General features: G+C 40.2%; 1 protein-coding gene across 4 annotated transcripts; it reads right to left on the reverse strand.

Moving 5' to 3' along the window:
* Positions 1-355: 355 nt before the first annotated feature.
* On the reverse strand, positions 356-25,182 carry RNF111 (ring finger protein 111). Of its 4 annotated transcripts, none has more exons than XM_053462307.1 (14): positions 24,834-25,182; positions 14,826-15,736; positions 12,315-12,441; positions 10,347-10,510; positions 9,603-9,788; positions 7,945-8,273; positions 7,063-7,312; positions 6,317-6,662; positions 5,635-5,760; positions 5,106-5,232; positions 2,841-2,933; positions 1,836-1,931; positions 1,258-1,361; positions 356-1,008 (listed from the first exon to the last, which is right to left on the reverse strand). In XM_053462307.1, exons 2-14 carry the CDS (start codon positions 15,646-15,648, stop codon positions 891-893), a joined length of 2,889 nt encoding a protein of 962 aa, XP_053318282.1. In that variant the 5' UTR covers positions 15,649-15,736; positions 24,834-25,182; the 3' UTR covers positions 356-890. The 4 variants fall into 4 exon arrangements, with proteins under 4 accessions (XP_053318282.1, XP_053318281.1, XP_053318284.1 ...); XM_053462306.1 differs by having other exon boundaries at positions 1,258-1,385; XM_053462309.1 differs by lacking the exon at positions 2,841-2,933.
* Between the last annotated feature and the right edge of the window lie 642 nt (positions 25,183-25,824).

Here is a 25,824-nt window from a genome sequence, read left to right on the forward strand (position 1 = left end):
CTTAAGTAAAAACAGGTACCTGACTACTTGCTATCAGACAATTTGTTAGAGCGGTTTCACAGAAGCAAAAAGTGAAAACAATCACATTTGTAAAGGAGGAAATAAATATTCTTGAACAGTCTAAATTTCTTAATCTTAATATTTAAATATATTTTGCCTTATGCAGAAAATGATTTAAAAAAAAGATATTGAGGGAAACAGATTGAAATGAAACAGTGGCAAATATCGATTCTATGTTAGTCTCAAAGCACTGTAATCTTAGCATTAAAAAAAGAACCTTACTTAATTTAGCAGTTTTTTGTACAACAGCTAGCTTTTCCTAAAGAAGGAATGTTTTGATACATCATTTTCCCTATTTTTTTTTTGTGTTTTTTTTTTTTTTTTTTTAATCTAAATCTTTATACATTAAAACTAAAATACACGACCGATTAAATTAAGGACTTCACTTTTAGTAATGAATAAATTTAAATGTTCTCTTAGCCTGGGACTATTTAAAAACCTGGCGCACACGCTCACGACTCTACCGACTACAGCAGCTAGATCTTGCCTGCAAGTTTAAGGGTTCACAAAGCCCATATGTGCAAAGAAATGCAATACAAGAATCCATGCAAAAATACATATATACTAAAACAAACTGTAAATTTTTTTTTAAAAAAATGGGGAGAAAAAGCATTATAAATACAATTACCCTTCCCTACTACAATTAACTTGCCAGCAGCAAAGGACCTAAATATGATCTGTATACAAATGGTAGTCTATAGTATTATTCGTATAGTGAGGCAGAGCCAGCACATTGGGTTTAATGCGTTCATGTCTGTGCAGTTAAGTCATGCCATCTTTGGTTGGCTGTTGTACCGAGGACAAGGTGCAGAATGCCGGTTCCAGAAATGTCAACTGTCTGTTGGTAGCTGAGCTTCAATGTCCACTCTACAAATAGGGCACTTCTTATTCGTAATCAGCCACTGATCCACGCACACTTGATGGAAAAGATGCATACATGGGAGGCGTCTGAAAAACAAAGCGATTGCAGGTTGCTTGAAATTCCTTATTGCAGTCTCCGTTATGGAAAAGCATTTCCCCAATATCTTAAAATAATCTGGTCTCCCAAAATGTTTGTTTAATGCATGCATGTTACGTGAAAAGGCCTGGAGTGCCCCTTTAAGATCCAGGTAGGATTCACCAATTCCTAATATCTTGTTTCACAGCCGCGATTCATTATGTCGGTCATAATAGAACAGGAATGTAAAGTATATTTACCTAACATCTTCACCTTCCTCTAATATAGAAAGGCAAATAGTACATTTTTCTTCAGTGTCTTCCTCTGTGGCTTCCTCACCATCTTGTTTGCCGTGCAATTTCCGCTGTGAGAACCAATCAGTGGATACCTTATTAGTAGAGATGAAATTATTGGCAAACTGAATAGAGATTTGTTTAATGCAAATGCATACAACAGCTCCCGAACCCATCCGTGGCTATCACCCTCATCTCAGCTTCATGCTCATCAACATTAGTGAGACTAATGTAAACGTTTAAACCCTTTAAAATGATCAGATTAAAAAAAATATATATATATGATTTAAAAATCAGATTAACTAATTTTCCCTTAAAGAATTAAGAGATATCCCATGAACATAATTTCAGAAGGAATGTTTAAATTCAAATTGTAGCTAAACGGTCACTTTCTCTGAAAGGAGTATGAGTCCTGGGCTAAAAGTCAGTGGAAGTGCCGACATGTTTAGTTTTTTCTTACTTTGTTATTACTGGCAATTTCTGGCTAATGGAAGTATTATGGGGGGGGGGTAAGAATAGCTTGAATAAAACTATACCCGGCTCACCTTTTTATATTTGTGCGGGTATGTGCATCTTTCAATGGTCCCCTGTGAAGCCCCACGATTCACATTTCCAAGCCGCTCTTCCAGGTGAATTAACTCCTGTGAACAAAGGAAGCGTAAAAACCAAATGCTTTGTACAATCATTAAATCAACAAAATCTAAAATGAAGCAGCAGAATAGGTACATTGTATTAATAAATCAAAGCAAAAAAAGCGTACAAAACTAATTTAGATTTCCCCAAAACTACTGTGAATGAATTAGCAACACAGTTGCTGCTTTAAGGATAAGACCATTCTTATAGTGCAAGAATGAGCATAAACTCCTAGGAAAAGCGTACCTAGTAGTTTTGATGTGCCAGTACACTGGCTACATATTTACCAAACATTTCAGTGATAGGACTAGTAATTTTAGGCTTTCAGAGGTTAGAACAGGCAATGAGGACATGGTCACATGGGGCAGATTCTGCACAGGCAACCCCAAATAGCAGTGTGCGCACATGAGACTGCTGGTATTAACATAAAAACTGTTAAATATATAAAATAATTTATAAAGCTCTAAATAAAAAAGCACAAGATCATAACTTAGATAAATATTCTCCAGTGGTTAAGCAACCTAACCGATAACAGTCACATTATTCATTAACTCGCCGAGTGACAGAGAAATAGCAATTCATTGCCAAATATTCTGACACAAAAAATGCACATCTAAAAGCGTATGTATATATATATAAAAACAACAAAAAAAATTTCTATGGTTCTGCCTACATCTTGTTATGATGGGACACACATTTAACACTCTGCATCTGATCGGGGTATATATGCAGCACAAGTACTGAAAGCTGCCACCTTAACCTGATGCACTGCTTGTATCTTACTTTTACTCCTTGCAATATCTTGTCTTTTTGAATACTTGGAATGGGACATGGTAGAAACCCTAAGAAATTTAGGATTTCTCTTAAATTATTAACTCAAAGACATGACAGCAGAAAGCTCATATTCTGTTACAAACCTCAAAATTGCCCCTGAAAGGAACTCTGAATGACCTTCCATCCAATCCAGATGAAATGTAGCGGATGTGAGGGTAGCCCGCCATGTCTGGAACCTATTCAAATAGCAGATGTAAGCAAGTTAAACTTTATCACAACTGCTTGGCAATGCTCTAACAAACCTATTCACTGCCAAGGAGACGGAAGACACAGTGCAACACTGTGATGATCTCGCTGGCAGAAAAGGGTGTCACTTATATTGTTATAATAAAGAAATCAAAAAAGCCTCTACTGTTGGGGGATCATATATTGTTGTATTCAAAGATATCAGGCCATAGATTGCTAGTCAGATGTGATCTACAAATGGGATCCAGTACCCGCTGGAGTATTTGGGTAGCCAATGTCACTTTTGAGTGTGGCCCATCTAGACTGCTTAATGTTCTGATTTATATAAAGTGTACACTCCCATATCTGAATCGGTTATATGGGTATGCCTCTCTCATTTCATACTTTAGGATACTTTAACGGGGAAAAAAGCTCTGGGTCGCCCACACATTTATTGCACGAGTTTGGCATAAAACCTGGTTTAATATACAAACACTTGTATAATGTCTGAATGTGTCTTGAATGTCATATATAAATTCAGCACTGTGCCAATATATTGACGTTATTATTCTATGGATCCTCCATTTTTAAGGAAGCCTGTAGCCCTATTTTCAAAGAAAGGGGCATTTTGCACAGGCTCCAATGTATGTTAGTACATGCATTAAGATACTGTAGATACTGTAGCTCGAAAGACCTCTTCTGTCCCACCTCCACCTGGCTGCTGAAAACAGGACATACCTAGGTACTCTTCCTGCGCATTCTCTGTGCTATTCCCAATTAAGTCAATAGGCGCAGGAGTAGCAGTTGGCAACTTAAGGTTGCAACTGGCTGCAGATGCTCCCAATTATTTCAAATCTATTTGGCTTTGATGGGCTTGTATGTGAACTTGAGGATGAGATATCAGAGTCTGTGCAAACAATGACTCAAAGCATGCATCCGACATGAAAATAAGGCTTAGGTGTTCCTTCAAGCAGATGGTGAATTCAGTAGCTCATTCTCCAAAAGTATCCCTTTCATAGTTTACAACAGAATCACAGCAGATTTCCACTCAAAGTTGACTGAGCAACAAGTCTTGTGGTGTTATACCGATACGGATAGAAGTATTTGGCCTACAAAATGTTCATGAAGTATACTCTTGAGCCAAAAAAAACAAATACGTAGTATAGGCCCTGCTTTTTCATCCAGCTTAGTGTTATGCTACCACAAACCTACTAAGACAATCCCCCGTTGGGATTTATAAAACTATATCCACAATAAACACAAGAGTTGCACAATCCATCCCTACACTGCATGGCTTCCAAGGCCATTTAAATAAACCAATAAAAGCAAAGGATGGGGCCTTAGAATCAGATGCAGAGTGTCAATGCCTATCATAGAACTGAGGGTTTCCGAAAATAAAAGTCACTAGCCATGAGTCATCAACAGTGTATACAGATTCCAAAATGTCACATTTATGATTTAAAATGTCCTTTAAAAAAAATCATAGAAAACTTACACACATTAAAGCCAACAAGTCAACAGTTTATGATTAAACACATTAATACGAAGCCCTAAATAACCATTTCCATTACATTTTGTGCTATATACAGTTAACACAGATGCCAATTTCCAACAGATTAACATGCACAAAAGAAATTTAGAAATAAATGTTCCATCCCAGTTACTCACACGGTCTTTCAAAACAAAAGACATCTTTTCCATGCTGTATCTGAATTTACAATCACAGTTTTCAATGTAATGTGTTAGTGTTCTTCTGGATAATTAAATATAAATGTCACAATGGCCATTCGCACCGCTGACACTTTCATGTTTAGGAAAAAGAAAAACCTAAAATTGCAAGACCTAAATGGAACTATTTCATTGCATATTGTGTGGAGTGTGAATGAATGGTTTCATTAGCTACATATACATGGTATGAATACAAAACTAGCACTCACAGAAGCAGGGTCAGTAAGAATGGACAGTGGTTTCCATTTGATGTGCACACTATTTATATGTTGTTATATCAGAATCTCCCTAATGCAGATGTCTATGTTAGCAGCTCTTTCAGGGTCAGAGTGTGACTATTGCTTTGAGGGACAGGAGTTGGTCCACTGCATGGTCACATTGCTTTACACTCAACGTACAGCCAGACCCTCCTCCATTGCACACACAACCGTTTTCACAGTGAATAAACATCTTACCATTAATGGAAGGGCCCCGATCTGCAAGTGGTGAAGCCTAGGAGGCGGGTGGTAGTGTGCTAGGTGCGGGTGCAATGGACCGGCTTGGTAAGGGGATGCAGCCACTCCAGCTTCGAGTGCTATTTCCCTAAAAAAGTAAAACAGAGAAAGCCCTTGGATTAGGTTGTTTCAACTTGGCAAGGTGTGGTGTCGTATATAGAAAAACCAGAACCAAAAAAGCAACATAAGTGTTATTTGCATCCAGTGTCCAATTTGTCCCATACACCATGACAATTAGAATGTCTTTACTAAAGTGGTAAAGTATGCTTTTTATATTTTTAATAAACTGGATATTGAGTAATATGGATAGCATGGATTATCATATTCTTCTGAATAGTAAACAATCTCTTCCAACTCATTGTAGATGATCCTTATAATCCCCAAACTATGCCCCTTGTAATTAATCATAGCTTCAATTCCCCTAGCTCACAGTATTGGCAGCTGTTTTTTGTATTGTTTTTATTGTATATCAAGTTATGATTTTACTTACCAAGATGACCGCTCAGGAGCTTGGCGGGGATGAGAAGACATTGTTTGAGGCACATGAATATGGTGTCCATGTCCATAGTTCGGGTGCATCCGATGTGGATGTGGTGGTGGTCGTTCATGGGCACGCCTGGAAAAAAAGACAGCGATTGTCTTTTAGTCTCTACCTTTCTAACCATCTGGTTATTCCCGAACATTTAAAAACAACAAACATTACATTTTTGAATTGTTTAATGGCGCTAGTGTCACTAAGAAATCCAAATATGTGGTTACACAATTAATACAGCAACCTTCTGGTGACATTTCAGTCATAAAAACCACAATTGACATGATTGGTGACAGAACACTAGGTTTTAAAATCTGTAAGAAATAACCTATAGCACTAAATAATAGTGCTTCAAAAATCTTCAAACTTAAATGATTTAAAAAAAAATCTAAATATCTCTGCAACACAATATGGTCACTGAAGAATGAACACTGCTGAAAAAAAACAAAAAAAAAAAACACCTCAAAACCAAAAAGGTCTCGCTTTAACAGAATATGCCCTGCAACATACCGTGGTCCCAAAATACCATAAAAAAATAAGCACATATAAAAAAAGGTGGATATACATCAGTTAATACTCCATAGCATAAGAATAAACAAAAGCCAATTTTTTTTTCTTTTTAGGTGATAAGATTACATACGTTGGATGTTGCATTAAGCGTCGCCTCTGGACTTCCATCCTCTGGATGACATCGTGCGGGTGCAACCTCTGTGTAGTAGCAGTAAGATGGTGGGGCATGGTTTGGTGAGATGTTGAGAGGTGCTGTGGGAGAGGTGCGGCCGCAGCATTGGTCAGTTGATGGGATGGTGGCGGTGGAGGCACAGGATGAGCAGAAGTAAGACTAGGCAGAGATGCATGAAAAGTATGCACTGGATGAGCAATGACATAGTCCATCTGAGGAGGTGGTGGAGGCTGCGGAGGTGGATTGGCATGTGAGTGAGGACAAGCAGACGTTTGATGGTGCAGAGGTCTTGCAAGAGGCCCATCTGAAATAAAACAAATGCTTATATTATTTTTGAAATGTACATAAAATGTAAAAGAAAAAATAAGCCCCTCCCTTAAGAACAAGTTACTTTTTAACCAGTTAAAATATATAGCTGAATAAAACATTTTTTATGAAGCTTTTCTGTGGTCACCTTGGCAACCTTTGATCTACGGGCAACAATCTCATCTTATAGATGCCTACAATGATAATGGGTCTTAAAATGACAGTAATAAGATAAAAATGTACCACGAATAAAAATAGTCCACACAAAGGGAAGCAAACCATGTAGGACCGTTAGATGCAATTCACCCCATTTCAAGCGGGAAAAAAAACACAGCCTAATACCTGGCTACTGACTACTCTGGCTACGCCCACATATCCTTTGTGTGATGCATACTTACACGGAGTATGTACGTAATGCCGACAGGAGGAAAGGGAGGTCTGAGGAGGTGGCTGTGATTGGGCTACCATGCTGGAACCATATCCGTCAATTGGCAAGGGTTGTGCAGTGCTTGCAGATGACTGATGTCCGAAAACTGCAGATCGAGATGAAGACCCTGGACAGCAGGGGTCAAAAGCTGATGTGCTATGAAAGCTAACACTCCCATGGCTCCTTATAGCATTGTTGCTCAGATCTACTGGTAAGGCTTGCTGCAATACAAAGCAAGTGGGAAAGAATCTTAATACTGCAACCTCCTATCCTTCCCCTTGTTGACCATACAGTTAAACCCAACAGTGGTATTACAAAAATGGGATTATAAAAGAACAAATAATGAAATGGTCCACTCCAGCAGAGGGTTAGGGAAAATCTTCACTGTAACAGATGAACTATGCATGGACCTATTAACAAAAAGGTGAATTAAGCATAGGAACTTGGATATTCAGATACAGTTGACTGACAATTCTTCAACTTGACTTGCTTATTTAAAATTGCAGGAATAGTGACACAGCGCTCCATTAATATGTAATGGAGTAACTGACATGATGATCAACCTGACCATTAAACTCATTTCACAAACAAGAACGCAGTTGGGATAAACTAAATCTTATTTAAATGGAGAATCACTATGTCAAACTTGGCAGTGTTTAAACAGACTAATAACTTAACCATTGGGAATTCAGCCCAAACACTGCTCAGATGTTCTCATATGCCAGCATTTATGTGCAAGACCAAGTATCATAGATATTAGCAGGCAAAATATAAAAGGAAGGATTATAGTGAACCTAGGAAAAAGTATTATATGCTTGCATACATGGTAAGTATAATAAACAGATACACTTACTGGGTCATGGTAGGTTGAACCAGATGCACCAGTTGCTCCACAGGGAGGTGGCACTGGGGCCGTCCTCTCCACAGGACAGTGAGAGTCTGTGAAAGTAGGTGAAAGTGGAACAGCTGGATGTGAGCTGCTATGATGATGGTGGTGATGGTGATGATGTGGAAAGTGGTGGCTGTGTGGTGGAAAACAATTTGAGTGGGGATGACCCAACACATGATGATTTTGAGATGTTCCTCCACAAGGCGAGTGTTGGGGGCAGCAAGATGGCAAACGCGGCATAGCTGGGGGGCCTCCATCTGCAGCAGAGCCTGAAGCAGTCGTCCTGTTGTCATCTACAAAATAACATGAAAGAAATAGATAGCTCTCAATTGAGCAATTCTCGCATTTGACATGGAATGGATTGCTAATATGTGAAGATAAAACACATTACATTTCTTGATGGACCGTGCCATCACTGATGGACCACCTCACCTGCCATCCACATAATTATTGATAAGTTCAAAGTGACTAACAAACATTAAAACATTTCCCCAGTCTGAAATATTGAGCTTGCCCAGAATCAAGCATAACCTAACCAGTGAGGTGTGTCAAGAAATTTCACATTTTTTGTACAAGAATTTCACTTGGGTTGGGCCTTCACAGTGCACAGAACTCAACGGGAAACTTTACATGCAGTGAATAAGCCCCTGTGTTAATGAACAAAGATAATACCACAGCTTTAGTCCCATTGACATGTAAATACAAGTTGTACACTAAAGGTTGTCATAATGGGTTTTTTTCTAATCATTTTCCAGTGAGTGGCATCACACAAACAGTTTACACATATACACAGGTTCCAGCATGGAATGAAAATATTGGGTATAATGCAAAGGAAGACAGGAGGGGATTTTTAGGTTGTTTTTTTTTTTTTTTACTTACATTCGTTGAAACCAATGATATCTGGTCACAGTAAAATATGCAATACATCCCCCTCACTGCTGGCTTTGCAATTAAGAAGTTAATTTGTAGAAAGTGTTTTCTAGCAGATAGGGAGGTGTCTCATTAAGCACTGCTAAAACATAGTGCATCCAAACTCAAACCTTCTATTGGAAAGCATTATTAGTCACTTCTAGACAAACAAGTCTCAGATCTGCTTTTGTCTGGGAACAAACAGCTCATTTAAATACAAAACACACATGAGTTTGCTTGTAAAGCAGCATCCCACTGACAGCCAATTAAGATTTATAGCCCACCAGCTATCGGTGTTCCTACCTGTTAGCGTGATGGCCAACACTTACTAGACATGAAAAGAAGCTACTGCTGTTGGATGAATTCATTCTGTTACATTTCAAAACAGCTTGCGTTGATCTGAATATTCACATTGAGTGTTTTCTACACCTAAATTTATTAAAGCTACCTGTAGCTTTGGCTTATTGTTTGACAATCAGCGCTGTAGTATCCTCAACCACTTCTGCTAAACCAAACCTTCCTTACATTACAATAATTGATTAGTCCCTTGTAACTTGCAATTTGTACCTCCATTTATGCTTTTTGTCGCTGATGGCCCTTTATTATGAAACCAGAAGATCAGACAGCAAAGACAAGTATTTTGGATTTATCTGGGTGTGCTTTGTTAAACAGTGTTTGAGTTGTCAGTTTTTATTAAGTCTTGATGTTCTTACCTGCTGTTGAACCTATAGCACTGCTATTCATAGGTGCTGAGGTTGTCTCAGGCACAGTGGATGTCTGAGCTGCAGAAGAACCTGAAACAGCATCAGAGGCCTGCTCTGAGGTAGAGGTATTACTGGAAACGGTATTGACAGTCTGGGAGTCCATTCTGACAGAGGTAGTTGGCACAACTGCAGGATCTGAGCAAAAGAAAGAATATTCAGTTTTAATCTGAACACTAACTCCAGATGGGTCACAATAGCGAGTTATCAGGCATGGTGAATAAACATTGATTTACAATATACTACGGTTACCAAGACAAACACAGTGTTCTGAATTACATTTAAGGCACCAGTCAGAAAGCGAGGCACGGTAGAGGAGGGTTATCACGTTAAGCACATAATTACTGTCCAGTGATAACCGAGTTTCCAAGGGTGTACAGTTTCTACACATTGAATACTGCATTGATGGCCAGAATGCTTCCACTTTAATATTTGAAAGACATTTTAGGATAAAAAAAATAACATAGCACGCACGTTCTAGACACCAGTAGTAGTAACTCACAGAAAAATAATAAATAATTTTTAACAGCTAATTTCCAAAATGTCTGCATCATTGAAATTAAGGCAATCACTACTACACTTCAATACATGAATCTACCCTTGTCATGAATATGAGTTTCTTTAGCATAGCTCTGCTTTGTGTTGCAATGCATGCTGCTAAAGACCCATTTAATTTTATAGAACAATCACACATACCATCTTCATCTACAGTGAGATCCACAACTTCAGTTGCATTCGGCCGTAAGGGCTGGATAACGGTGGAAACCCTGCTACGGCTCCTCTGCTCATGTGGTCTTCCAGGCTGAGAGTTTGAGCTTTGGCCCCAATGAGATCGAGAGTGTCCAAGTGTTGAGCGAGATCTGTAAGAACAAAAAAGGTGGTAAGCAGACCATATTAAAACAGAGACTTGAAGAACAAACAATGTCAGAGTAAAAAAATAAAAAAAAAAAAAATAAATAATGTAATGCTATCCTAACCCTGGACCTGATGGCTTTCTTCAAGATCAATGGTTTATAATTCAAGTGGATCTTTTGATGAGTCAGCCATATACACAGCAAGGGCAAACCCAGAACCTACTTTGGCCAAATGAAAAAAGGCCTATAAAAATTAGGTACTACACAAATTACTGACCACTCAACAGCAAGGACCTAACCTATAAACACCTTTAATAAGGGGTCGTTACATTCTTCACAGGATTTGTTCCTAATTTTTTTTTTTTACCTATTCTGCATCAAGTAAATTTCCATTTGAGCCGACATACACCGAATGCCCACTTAACCCTCCAGCTGGGTCATGAGAGCCAGCTATCAAGCGTAGTGAAAAGGAAGAAGTTACGTCCTACCAGGTCCCATCTCTAGAAGAAAGTAGGTTTGTCGACTTGACATTACTGTTAAAAGTCATCTCAGCCTCCATCCACAAAAAGTGTCAGGGGAGAACGTTATGGTCCCTGGTCAAAGCTACACAAACCCAATTTTCCCATCTCTTCAAAAGTGCTGCTGTAATAAAAAGTTAAAGCACATTCCTCTGCTTTGTATGCGAGGAAAGAACTGCAAAACTAGCACATTTCAGGAACATGTGAAACAGCCAAGAGCCTGTTTACATAACAACAAGTTCCACACTGCAAATATGAACACGGTTAAGCATCAATTTGCAATATATTCTGTGTAGGAGCAGCTTTACTTTTGTAAAAACCATAATTCATAAAGCCTCGCACATTGGATGAGTCACAAAAATTCTGCACTAACAAATCTGCAGGCAAATTTGTGTTGTTTTTTTTGACTGCATTGCAAGCAAACAGCACTTATTCAGTATTCTATCCATCTATAGCCCTATTTAAACAATTCTCTCATTCCACTGAGCTATCAAGACCCAACTCTTAAACGGAATAGACGCAAGCATGACTAAATCCTTATTAGAACGAATTATGTATGTCCGTTTAATTTGTTAAAAAAAATAATAAAAACAACAACAACTTGCAGAGAACCAAAAATAGAATACTAAAGAAAAAAAGAAAAGGTCAAAAAATTAGGGGTTCTCTACAACGATGAGATTTGCTAATCACGCAGCTCTGGCAGAAAGATTAGAGCGTCACATTTTACAATAGAGAATTTCACATGAAACAGATAATGGGCTCTTCATACTTAGAAATGCAAGATTGTAAACGCCAAAGTAGGTACATTACACAGGACTTGACTAAAGTACATTAAGGCAACATTGTGTTAAATTATTTATCAAAATGTACCATCAGCAGTCTGTCTGAATGTGTTATAAAAAAAATTATTCAGCTCAGTGAGTTTTTTTTCCCACATATTTTATTGTTCTGCAGTTGATGGATAAAGGAAACGCATTTAGTTCCCAAGTGTTTACTTCTGCTACTTTCTTCTACAAATTCAAAAAAAAAAGTGCTGCTGGATTATATCCACTTTTCCACCAACAGGGTACTTTGTAAAACTCAAAAACCATAGACTACCGGCCTCCTGGTGGCATTAATTCACTTTGTTATATACAAATACTTCTGTTCTGGAAGATCAGTAATAAAAGCTGTGCTAACCTATGAGCAATACAGTGAATAAACGAGCAGAAATACATATGTTAACTCATTTGCTTTTATATGGCTCCAAGCAGAGCACTGGTACTAAAGAAGAGAAAGAAAATCCAATGCACCTGTAGGTTTCACCGACAGTCACGATCTCCACCTCGCTGTCAGTTGAGGTAACGTTGATTTCTTCGTTGGCAGGAACTTGGGGTGTGGAGGAAGCCTCAATGACTACAACATCCTCATCGATGCTGCCTGTAAAAGGGAACCATAGGATGTTTCTTTACAAGCTATACTTGCAGATACCTAAAACTACGCTTGAATCTAAAGTAGTTGCCACCTAGAATTAGGGATATGATTGCAAAGTGTGTGTGTGGGGGGGTGTGGGTGTGTATACACACACACACACACACACATCCATCCATGCACACATACACAAACATTAGGAAGATCAAATAGGGCTGCACCTGACATTTAACACTTGCGGAGGTACACCATGCTCACATCAATATGTATACCGCTTGTTGAGAAACAGGGGTTCTGTATAAAAGCAATGACTGATGTCACGTCGTAAGCGGTGGAATTTTCCCAGCTGGTTGTTCTACTTTTACCGCTTTACACCAGAATCGCAACATGACCTCAAAAGCAAATTAGCATCAAGGCTTTTTGCAACATGGCCAGACAGGGACCAAATAGCTAATGGCTACGCCACCGTGTCTCATAACCATGGGATTCAGATTTGAAATATCTTTACTGAAATAGTGTTAAAATTAACGTTAACAGTTTGACGTAAAACACAAGGAAATGATATAGAACTAGGGACCCTAATAGGCACAAAGCCATTAGTATTGCACCTTGCTTAGTGTCTTTGGGTTTAAGGCAACAAAGAAACAGGACCGTGAGCAACGTGAAGAGCCGGTACTCATAGAGGACGGATTTCAAGCTGCCGTTTCTGGAAATCGATTGATGGGGAGCGATTTTCTATGACTGCGATCAAACCATCTGCTGCAACTACTGCCACTCATAGCAACAAACTACTAATTGTCATGCAAGGGGATTTCTATAGCGTAAGCACCAGCTGTACCCGGCTACAATGCCAACAGGCCTCAATTCTAAAAGGGAATTTATAAAAGGTTTTACAGAGCTTGATTATCAACGGATCCTGCGATGCTGCTGTGAGATGTGAGAAACATTTATCCGTGTATTCCATATACCGTATTTATACTAAAAATACCCTGCAGCCGTGCACCTCTGCCCACAGAAAACAGGCAGGCTCTTTAACTGCTCTAACCTGGGATGCCATAACAGGGGCCGCATAATACACAGAATTTCCACAGTAACAAATCACCCTCACAAACTCATTTCTTTATACAAGCAGGTGAATTGGGGTTGGCATCCTATCCAATGATGAGGCCGGCTCAAGCAAAACCCTAACATGCAAAAGGAGTACACCACCAGGGGGTTACATATACAAAGCGATTCCAGTGTAAAGCGGTAAAAGTAGAACAACCAGCTGGGAAAATTCCACCACTTACAACGTGACATCAGTCACTGCTTTTTATACAGAACCCCTGTTTCTCAACAAGTGGTATACATATTGATGTGAGAAAGGGGTACCTCTCCAAAGGGGAGCTCAACTATGCTATAAGGCTCAAGAGCAGACAGCCAAGCTCTGCAAGCACCTTTGCAAAAGAGGTAATTTTAAAGATGTAAAAAAAAAAAAAAAAAAAAAAAAACACTTAGATACGAATTACATTTTTGTGGCGGAGGAGGTGGTTGTCGAGCACTAGTCTTTTCCTTTAATCAACTTACATAGGGCTCAATTAACATTAACTCATGTATTTAAAACAGAATACTCTCGCTCGTGCATCCGGCCTCCCCTACCTTACTGACCAATTTAGTTCATTTGTCTCATATATGATCTAGAAGTTAGAAGAGTTAGAGGTCTTTATTACGATTAGTTTAAACAGCAGCGAGGTTGAATTCCATGAAAAACAGAATCATTGTTGATCAGTTGATTAATGTAAAGATCTTAAGAGGTGACAGCTCCTCAGCTATTGGTCAGAAAACCTAGCTGATACCAATGGTTGTATAAGTCTATAACCATATGTTATAGAAGAGAGCACCACATCCAAAACAGCAAGCTAATAGAGATGTGATGGGCAACAGGTGTAATATCACAGGGAATTACAATACAATAAAACATAAATACAGAATAATAAACACCATACATGTTTGTACACACATAATACTCAAAATGTTCAGAGATGATATCTTCAGATAAATACGGGGGGAGACATTGGGTGTTAGAAGTAAAGTGAGAAGTGAGGAAAGACGACACACTAAATGGGGATTTGTGCTTAATCAAGATCCCCTTCATATTTTGTTTTAACATACATTTTGGAAAAAATAGCAATACTTGAATAATTCTGGAGTAAGGATATTTTAATTGCTCTGAAAAAGTATTAAATTTAATATTGACTCTGATTTAGAATTTTAACACAGGTAGTCCTCATTTTACATTGAGTCTACTTTCACTGATCTTAAGAAGTGATCTTAAATTAAGCTTGAGCAGATGGTTTAAAGTGATGTTGAAGCCACCCCTAACAATTTTAAAAAGGTAACAGAACTAGGTTTACCTGTGGGGACGGTTGTACCATTTTGGTGGTTTTCCCCAGGAGACACAAATATATCCTCATCACCTTCAGTGGAAGAGCTGGAGGCAGATTCACTAGTGATGTCATTCTCACTGGAGCTGCTGGAACTAGGGAGTAAAGCATATTTCTGCCTGGCAAGCACTTCCCTCTTCTTCCTTTGCATTAATATCCTCTCTTTTTGTTTCTGTGTCCTCTGGGCAGAGCCATGCTTTACAAGTCTCTTACGGTGTGTAGACCTCCGTAGAGTGCTAACTTGATAACAAGGCCTCTTCATTAGCAAAGCAGGAACAGAGTCATTCTGAACACGGGGCCATTTGTGCGCCCTAGCACTGTGAGTTCGGTTTGCAGCATTACCTCCTGCTGAAGAGTATCTTCTAGGACTGTCCTTGTCCTCGTCAGAAGTCATAGTGTCAGAATCACCAAAATGAGAACTGGATGAAGGGGATGATACACAATCACTGAAGGAAGAATCATTGTCTTCATTGCTGTGAGGTCCTAGCCGAAGTTCTACTAGTCTCTGATTTTCCTTAACCTCGCAGCTCTGAGCATAGGATGGGCCAGCCTGCTGGCTTTTCCTCTTCTTCCTCATAAGGCCTTTCTCTTGGTTGGTGTCACTACTGCTTAAGTCCCTTTGATGTTTGCTAGAGTCACTGCATAAGTGAGCAAAGTCATTTCCCACTTTGCTTGCAATCATCTCCACCTCAGCTGGAAAGTTTTTGGAGGCCTCAATAGATTCTGGGTTGAGGAGCACCCCTTTTAGGTTTTCCTGTCTCTTCGGCGCATCTGAGGGAACCTCACTCTTCATATCCGCTTAAAAATAAAGTGGAATATTGTTGTTGGTTTTTTTTTTTTTTTTAACAAAATATTAGTTGTTGAAGTGCCTTCAAAGCAGGCTAAAAATAAACAAAAATAAAATGTTAAAGCACACAAATATAATATTTTACAAATTATCAATGCATGGCATTCATTGACGACTAAGATGAGTCACTATTCAATGTGTCACTTTTGCAACAAGAAAACACGGAATTCCAATACTTGAACGTTTAACCCATGGTGTATTTCATAATCTAGTGGCTAGTACCTAGTATCCTCATTAGATCTTCTACATTTATATTTGTTTCCCCTTAACAATGGAAATAATAATATTAAACTATTTATAAAAATGCATTTTTTTTTTATGATGTCCCATTTGAAGCACTTGGCCTATTAAGTCTGCAGAATCCCCGATATGCATTTGTCTTTGTCCCCATCACGAGCTATTTTTCATGTGGTAGATCTGCTCAATTGAACACATCTCTTCGTCCATGATATACTTACCACCAGCCAGCTCCAGTGCCCACCTATTCTGAGAAGCATACAACCTAATAACCTCAAGCAGCATGCCAAAGAAGCCATCTACCATGTCCAGCTACAAAATTAACTCACTGCTCCACGTATCACACTAGCTTCAACCAACTCATTCTCACCAAGCAGTCTCCTTCTACTCCTCAACCCTCAAATGGATTGTAAGTATGCAATAGTAGGACCCTCTCCTCCTCCTGTGCCAGTAGGTTTTACCATGCATTAATATCATTTTAAATTGTCGGCTCTCAAAGTCCTCTTTTGTAACAGGGCTTTGGAATTTGCCGGCACTATATAAATGTAAAGGGATGTACAGACGAAGGTTTTTTTTTTTGTTTTTTAAGCTTAAGGACGAAAAATGGTTTTCCACTCACCATTGCCCCCCCCCCTCTCTCTCAATGGGAGGCAGAGAACACTGAAGTGGCAATATTTACTAATATTGCCCTTGATAACGTGCATGTGATTGGCTTCTTGAGCAGTCACATGCTCACAAACACCTTCTAACGGGGCTGAAATTAGCTGCAATCAGGGACAGTAGCAGAAGACTTTACTGTTTTTGCAGGGATGTAATATTACGTCCTCCATCCTTAGGGGGTTAAAGTACTCCCCCTTCAAATTACTTCTTTTGCATGGCTGTCAGGGACAGTTAACTGTCCCTGCAAATGGAGATACTCAAATCTAATCTCTTAAATATGGACAAATACAGATTCTATCGAGTGAGGAAACTTTGGAAACTCATTCTATGCATGAGTTTTAGCATTCCATCGCTGCTAAACCAACATATAGCACTGCGGCTCAAACCAGTTAAACAGATGCAACTGCTGCATTTCCCATTACTAACATGATGAGACAGAAGTTTTGATGTTTCTGAAATACAAGCACCGATCAGTTATTACGTCTAGAACTGTGCTGTCTTCGGATATATCTGCCAGGGTCCTAACTATTTTTAATTCTTGCTGCTCCTAACTGATGGGCAATAATACACTCGCTATATAATTTAGACCACGAGGCGGGGGGGGGTGGAGTGGTAAATCCTTTTAATACTAGAACCATAAAATAACTACAGTAAGTAGTAGAGTAAATTGTGTTCTTTGCACTATATCTTTGGGTTGGCCAACGTATTCATTTAATAATACGTTGAACATGGTTAGCCAAGAGCTGGCTGGTAATCATGGGGACAGTGGTTTGCAAATTATGAGAATGGACATGTTGGCTTTTCGCTGTTGTAGTTATGAAAGTTTACAAGACCTCAAAAGGTCTCTCTTTCAACTTAAACCAAAGTCCAACAGTAATACAAAAAGCGGCCTCTGGTGTCTAGAAGAAATGGGTTACTGCGTCTTGCTGGCCCACTTAAAGGCATCACAAAAAACTAAAACCTATAACAGAACAAGGAATTTCAATCCAGTTGACCAGTCAATGCTCACAAACGCCCTTTGAAAATACTTAGTGCTCTTTCTAAGGTCCCCAAATCCTACAGCAAACATGCAACTGCTTTATTAAAAATGATTGTCTAGAATTGTGGGCAACAATATATATTTCTAACTTCCACAAACCATACCTACAGACACACTAACACTCCAACACATTATTTTCCAAATGACCTTCTCTCACAAACACTAAGCGGATTATATTTTTGATTTTAACTATTTTCTAAAGATGTTTTTTCTAATGATGAAATTGTAAAAGGATTCAAGAAGCACGAAAACACATCCATAATAAAAGCACATCTCCGAATGTATTAGAGTAGTAAATGTGCTAGTAGTTGAAGCTAAAACAAGATAAAACGGGGCATTTCAGGAGTGAATAGAAGACGACCTGGCAGGCTCTACCTGCAGAGCCACGTTATTATGCTGTAATGTCATCTCTGGCAACAGATGGTGTATGCAGATGAGTAATGAGCTCTTAGAGGCATTTCAAAAAGATCTACCCACCAAACTGGAAAAGGTTCAGGTGTACAAATTCCTATACTAAAAACAATTACAAGGCTTATATTGTTTGAGAAACGGAAAAACAGGTTAATAAACTTTTACTGCTTTTTTATACGTCCATCTCTACCTGCCTCTTAAAAAAAATACAATCAGAAGATGGGACTGAAAGCCTTCAGTACATGGCTTTGCTTAACACAATATTAAATGCAAAAAAGGGAGCATTAGCACTTATTTCAACATGTCTGTCTCAGCTCTGAAGCACCTCATCCATGTGTTAAGGCACGCCATGCTTATCTCACTGTATCACCACATATCTTTCTCCCTAATAGTCACGGTACCTTTTCCCATGTCAACGAACACCCCTTAGGATCATATCTTGTTTTATAGAGTGACATGCATTCCAGTACTAGAAATGTTAATGAGTACTTTCTTTCCAAAAACAGATGTAAACATGTCATTCTTGTACTGAAAATGGTAAGCATCCATTTCTTTCCAGGAACAAATTGAGACATGTAGGTGTAGGACAAGATGCAACTCGAAGACAATCTGCCGCGGGAAAGCAGGGACTCCCGGAAGATTGAGGTCCAAGCCCACATCAAAACGCTTACGGATGGCTGATATGGTTAAACGGAAAGGCTTAATACACAATGGCACATACATGACCATCAAATATATTGTAAGCCTGCAAGAACAGAGCCCCCTTCTCCTTCTGTACCAACGTGCGTTAGTCTTATTGTCAAAATGTATTTTGTCAGTTTTAATGTTATTGTTCATTTTCACCATTCCCTTCTTGGGACAGCACTATAGTATCTGTAGCCACTTCATAAATAAATATAACGTTATACAATACATTATAATTTTACTTTGTTACAGCAAACATCAGTAACGTTGTCCATCATATAACCTACATAAACAATCAAGACTTTCAATATTACATTGTTTCCAAATCAGTGAGGTTTGTTTGAAAGCTGTGTCTCTCAACGCCACAACCTCCAAGTCACTTTGTGCACCAAAACTAACTTGCATTGGTGTTTCCTGGACACGTTGGTGAATAAAACTTTGTGGGGTTAAGCATATACAGCCATTGTGGTGGAAAGTGATAAAACTGCAGCAATCAGCCGTTATGGCGAGTCCACCATAGTTGCCCGTTATACATTTCTCCCTATGCTTCTATTGCATGTGGCCATGTTCAAAACAACTAGCAAGATTCAATAAGAGACCGCGGCACTTTTGAACAAAGCAATGTGGCCTTGCGAGTGAATTAAACATTTGCGCCTCGCTTCTGGTTTGCCAAAGGGAGCTAAATACAAAATGATGAACATTTTAGACAAATCTCATACACAGTGGAGCATATTTATTGATTTTGTGCTATAGTCTACAGGCCTTGCTACAAATAGGCAATTAACACCCAGAATAAAGGGTGCTTCTGCAGACCAACTTGAAATTCAACACGGGTCTTCACTCCGTTTAACGGCAAAACAGTCAGCTTCAACCCTTTGAGAGCAAACAAGCAGTCAGAACAATCATCTCTGTGCCAATCCTAGCCATTTAAGTCTATCTGGGGGCAAACTAGGTCTGTCCGGCTATCACAGGTGCGGCAAGAATACTAATGTGACCACCTGAAACAGGCGTGGGAACACAAAGCTTACACTTCAGCGCTATACTGTAGGGCGTCACATTTCATATACCCAAGAGGACTACCGTCTACTACAAGGCTCGACAAACCCCAGGTGAAGTTCACCACGGCGACTATAAACCACTTTTTGGCACCCGGGAAGCTGCCACCCGCCTCCCACTTGGCTACAGGGGGTGCTGAGGTGGGTGCCACAGGTGCATGTGTCCCTGCAGTGACTACACCGGATAATTCCACGTCCACCACAGATAAGTTACCTTGTAGCCTGATGCTAACACCTCATGTTTGCCAAATGCCTACCGACCAAGTGATAATGGAAAGGATTCATTTAGCTATAAATTAATAAACATCTGCTCATAATGATCCACGACCAACAACAAGAGGAAAATGTTAACTAAACAAATAACTACAATTCTACGCAAAAGGCTACCACCCTTTAGACTTCTAAACAAATTTAAAGAGAATCTGTAGATTAAAGATAGTTTAAGAAACCTCCTCTGTCGGAAGATGGAATAATGTACCGTATTGGCTCGGATATAGGCCGCCCCCGTATATAGGCCGCACCCTAAAAGTTTGGTGCTTTTTTAAAGAAAAAGTTTTTTTTCTTTAAAAAAGCACCAAAAAAAACATGCTGCCACTCTGTCCCCCCCCCGAGATATGCTGCCGCTGTCCTCCCTCCCCGCGATACGCTGCCGCTGTCCTCCCTCCCCGCGATACGCTGCCGCTGTCCTCCCTCCCCGCGATCCGCTGCCGCTGTCCTCCCTCCCCGAGATCCGCTGCCGCTGTCCTCCCTCCCCGCGATACGCTGCCGCTGTCCTCCCTCCCCGCGATACGCTGCCGCTGTCCTCCCTCCCCGCGATACGCTGCCGCTGTCCTCCCTCCCCGCGATACGCTGCCGCTGTCGCTGTCCTCCTCTGTCCCCCCCCTCCTCGACTTACCGGAGCAGACTCCCGGGTGTCTTGCGGGGCCAGCGAGGGACATCTACGCAATACGCGTATGCAACTTCCGGTACCGGAAGTTGCATGCGCGTATTGCGTAAATGTCTCCCGCCGGCCCCGCAAGACACCCGGGAGTCTGCTCCGGTAAGTCGGGGGTGGGCAGAGGTAAAACGCTTAGATAACCTCCCGTGCCGGCACCCCCCCCCCCCCCGTGGGAAGTGCTGGCAGGGGAGGCTGTCTGAGCGTATCGGGGAGTAGGATACAGGTCCCCTGCACCGCTGCGGGGGATCTGTATCTTAACCCCGCTGCCTGCCCGGCGCCCGGGACTGCATGTCCCGGGCGTCGGGCGCTAGAGCCCGAATATAGGCCGCACCCCCACTTTAAAAACATAAAGTGGGGGAAAAAAGTGCGGCCTATATTCGAGCCAATACGGTAATTCCGTACCAACAGTTTATAACGCAAGAGCAAATCGAACAGAAAAACAACAAAAGTACAGGATCGTCTCCATCCACAGACATGCGGTGTCAACTCACTAGCTTTACCATTCATCATAAAAGGGCCAAACTGATTCTCTAGCAAGAAGGGCTTACTTGGATCTTGTGGAGTGCATAGTTAAAATAATTTCTTGGAAGTTATCACACCGACTAAACTATGCTCTATCGGGCAGTAAAGGTTATTCTTTCAACGTGAAGTGGGGTGACCCAAGCAAGTGTTGGAGCATCGTGCGTCAAGAGTTAGCAAGTACATACTACAACTTCCCTACAGACTCGTACCTTGGTGTATAGATCCCTGAAAACAAACCCCAATGCTGCTATTAAAAAGTAATAAACCATTCAAACAGAAAATCAGTGAAGAATAAGGTCTCCAGCCTTAATCCCTTCCAACTCAATGCTCTTACAGAGCGCAGATGTCCAAGCGCGACTGCATTATAAAGGACCTTGTAAGTTTAACTACTAAACCTGACAGCCTCAAGTCCGTTGACTTTTAACAGCGGTATCGCTCTTGTGAAAATGCTGTATAGCAATGCCTGTTCCCCATTGTTTGTAACGTTGCAGTTTATGACAGATTTGCCATTTCAAAACGAAGGCCTTGCCTTCCATATCGCACTGCAGGAGCTATTCCAACGGCTTGCTACGAGCCATAAAGATCTATCACTTTAACGGTGCCTCCACTCCCAGTGTAATTTTCCACTCACGTATGCAAGAGACAATCAACAACATAACACGAGAATTAGCAATGCGGGTACGCAGACACAGATAAATAGAAAGAGGTTATGCGATTAGATGCAGGGCTAGACAAATCTATGCAGAATTTAACAGTGTGGAAACGTTAGTATCCGTTTTTTTTTTTTGCTAGAAGCCAGCAAAAGATGCATTCATAGAGACCGATATAAGAAAAGCACATACAATTAGGAGCCGGCAGGGACAGCTTAGGAGCCATGGCTACTTGATTCCTGGGATTCATGCAGCCCTGGTTATAGCTTTGATTGCACACAACTTTAGTAGTAAAGATAGTCAGAACGTGCCATGGATACGAGAAAGTGGCAAGTGCGGATCTTTTTTTGCATACATATATTTAAAGTATTCTAATGTCATATACTAGTAAGCTACTGAGTGCCATGCACATAGCATTTAAAAGAAAAAACGCACTGGGCTCCGGTGAAGAAGAGTACACACTTGGCCCATTTTCTGGCAGTGATGGGAAAAAACTATTTTGCTAGCACAATTTGTGTGCGCACGTGAATAATGGACACGGTCCAAGGGTAGACAATGATATGTAGACGTAAAGTTTTTCTACCGCTGCATACCGCGAGTATAAACAGTATGTTGATCTTACATTTTATCTGTTGCTCTGTGTGTACACCAAAACAACCTAGTCTTTAAGGGTAAACCAACATGGTATGCAAAAAAAAAACACAATCAAAAAATGTATCACAGCAAACATGTGAAACCGGAGCTATGTATATTATATAGTCTTGGTGCTCAAGTGGTTAAGGATATCATACACTATATAGCCACAGTTTATGTCACAAAATCATAGTGGGTGGCAAATAAATTCAACATAATACTTTACACCAGAGTGTGTGAGTGTGTGTACCTAGATGTGCGTGGCAGGTCTCACCTTTAAAAGATAGTAATAAACTAACATCAAAGTCATAACACAATCTCATATTTTTCACTGCAAATTACATGATAATGAGATAGTAGCATCATTGGCATATTGCAAGTCTTTTTTTTTCTTTTTTTAAATTTTAATATTTTCTGCAAACTTTAATTTGTGCCACCAATTTATGGTTACAGACAGCAATTTTGAAGCCGATCATATTGAGGCCTCTGGTGAAAGCATTACTCGTAAAATAACAGAAAACTTGATTAAGCATAAGTGCACACTTCTGCAACTGTGCACTAGCACATCAGTATACGCATGAATCCCTGAGTAAGCTTGATCATTCACAGTCTGCAAGAAAACCAAGATGGCTACCATGAGCCCCTCACTTTGTTAATATCGCTCATGCAATTATAAATTACCAACGCATTGCATTTTACAGAATCATGTCTAGCCTGGTTAATAATGTCTATAATATTCCCATACAGTTTAACCAGTGGTTTAAACGCACCATACCGTATTAAATTCTGAGTCTCTTCCATGGTGAACAGCGACACCGCAACACAACTACACTACTGTACACAAAGCTCCTCACTGCAGTGTGCGTTTTGCAACAGTAGCAAACCTTACATTACCTTTTGAAATGACAAAGGTCTATGTAACATACATGACATATCTCATGCTAACATGGGCTACTACACATTTTACTAAAAAAACATACAAGCTTTCAATTTCAAGGGAACAACATTTAGTATCGAGGCTAAGTTTACGTAAAGACATACGAAATACGAATGTCAACAACACCTTCAGCAGAAATTTGGGGACCCTGCAGCTGTTGTGAACTACATTTCCCATCATGCCTTTTTTCTTCTACCAAAAGATGCTGCACATGAAAGGATTAGTTGTCCACAGCAACTGGAGAGCCAACAGATGCCCATTCGTTGAAGAAGCAAATGGAAATATAATCGTACATCGGGCCCATCACCTCAACTGCAGTATACGGAAAACCAAAAGCAAATAAAAGTACTCTTTAAAAAAACACTTAGTGTCCCACGCAGCCCCGCCAATGAAGAATGCATATTAAAGTACTTTGTGAGTCCTTTAATATGCATTGTCCAATGTGCAAAATAAATACATCACTTACTTTTAAGAGAAGCTGGAGCTGTAGAGCTGCAGCACATCTGTGGGCTTGGTTTTTTGGGACCACTTTTGGCTGCTGGTAACTGCTCCTATTGCAGTCAACTGGAGAACTTTCTTTACATGTCGTTAAGGGGTCTCCAACCTAGTCTCCAAAGTTAGTCTCCTCCAACCCCTTGGAGCTGAAGCCAGTGCTGGTGGCTTTAGCATGCAAGAGATGTGTCCCCCCCAAAAAAAAAGTCTCCTGTAAATACATGTATGGGGGGATTCTGCAGACCAACTGAAAAACGTCAAGGGACCACTCAGTTATCATATGCATTAAAGTACATATGATGGCTGAACTGTCCCTTTAACAAATAAAAGATGATGATGGGATATTAAAGATAGTTTATACCATATTCCCATCTGTTTAGTTTTAAACCTTCCACATCAAGGTTTACTTAAAATAAAAAAAAAAACAGTTTAATCACTTAACCATAAGTATCATCTACCGAGAATGAAAGCAAAGCAGGAATGCACATATTTAACAGCTGCATTATATACCAATAAGCTATACAGTGATGAGTATACCTCTGGTTTTACTGCGCAACTCCTAATACAAGGGCAATAAACGTGAATCAACGATATCCTGGGAGTCCTGGATATTTACGGCTATCGTAATGTCCGATCGCACGTTAGTAGCAAGCACAACACGGCTAACGAATCCCCAACGGAAAAAACCGTTTAAGACGTTTAGCAGTTATTAACGCTTTTCTCGTGGGATCAATCAGGAACGAAACGGTTAAATAGAAGAGGGGTGGTAAATACCCCCCTCCCCCACCTCCAGATTGTACACCAACACCATCCCTTCGCCCTCAGCAGATTTGAATGCCCCGATTTTCGTTTCTTTGGATATAACCGTCCTTACCGATCACGATCAGCACTCAGAGGCCTGGATCATCACACTGCACGCCGTAGTCGGAGAGATTCCGACCCCCTGCTGCTTCCTTCCCCACCCAAAGGGGCCGATCGCGAAGCTCTCACTCTGTGGGGGATGGGAACGGGTCGGTTGACTCCCCTTTTTCTCTTTCTGCGGTAAAACGGATTGGGTTATTCACCCGAATAGACTGGGAGGAGAAGAGAGGGTGGCTCGAGAGCTGTATCACCCCGCTTCCTCTCCGGTGCTCGTTCCGGCCGAGCAGAGAGCCTTCCTCGGCCAGACCAACTACACCTCGCGACACTTTAATGACACGACAGGGAAGCGGAAAAGCGAAGCCGTAAGAGCACGGTACAAACAGAATCACGTGATGCAGTGGATGCTGCCTGGGCCGCCATCTTTCTTTTGGGCGCTTGTATACTTTTCAAATGTGGACATGGTTTTTCACTGGCAACCAGTAGAGTATAACATGGTCCTAAGTCTTGGTCTGACTAAAGCCAAGTATAGCATTACACTATAATAAATATGAGTGTAAATTGGCTGCTTGCTACTTATTTCATTCATATTAACTCTTACTTATATAGTGCCAATAGTTAACACAGCGCTTCTTACAATACATAGCTTACAAAACTAGAACTGACAGACTAAGAGAAACTGATATATTAGGTAGTAGAGATTCAGAAATTACAAAAATTAACAATTTGTCTTCAAAGCTCATTTAATAAAAAAGAGAATAGGTAAGTCGAAACAGAATTCTAAATTCATTTTCAACCAAAAACAAGAGCATTTTGTGGAACGCATTAGGAATTGGGCAAATAATTAAGCAAAGTTAAATTGCCAAACCAACCGTTAGAAGGTGTCATGGTTGATAATTGCTTACATGACTAAGGTTTAGCAGGTAGACCTCCCAATAAACTGGTTAATGGTTACTGCTCTTTCAGTCATGGCGAGGAAGTCAGAAGTATTTTTTTTCCCTCCATAA

The sequence above is a fragment of the Spea bombifrons genome, chromosome 4 (genome assembly GCF_027358695.1).
Source record: "Spea bombifrons isolate aSpeBom1 chromosome 4, aSpeBom1.2.pri, whole genome shotgun sequence".
In the NCBI taxonomy this organism is placed as follows: Eukaryota; Metazoa; Chordata; class Amphibia; order Anura; family Pelobatidae; genus Spea; species Spea bombifrons.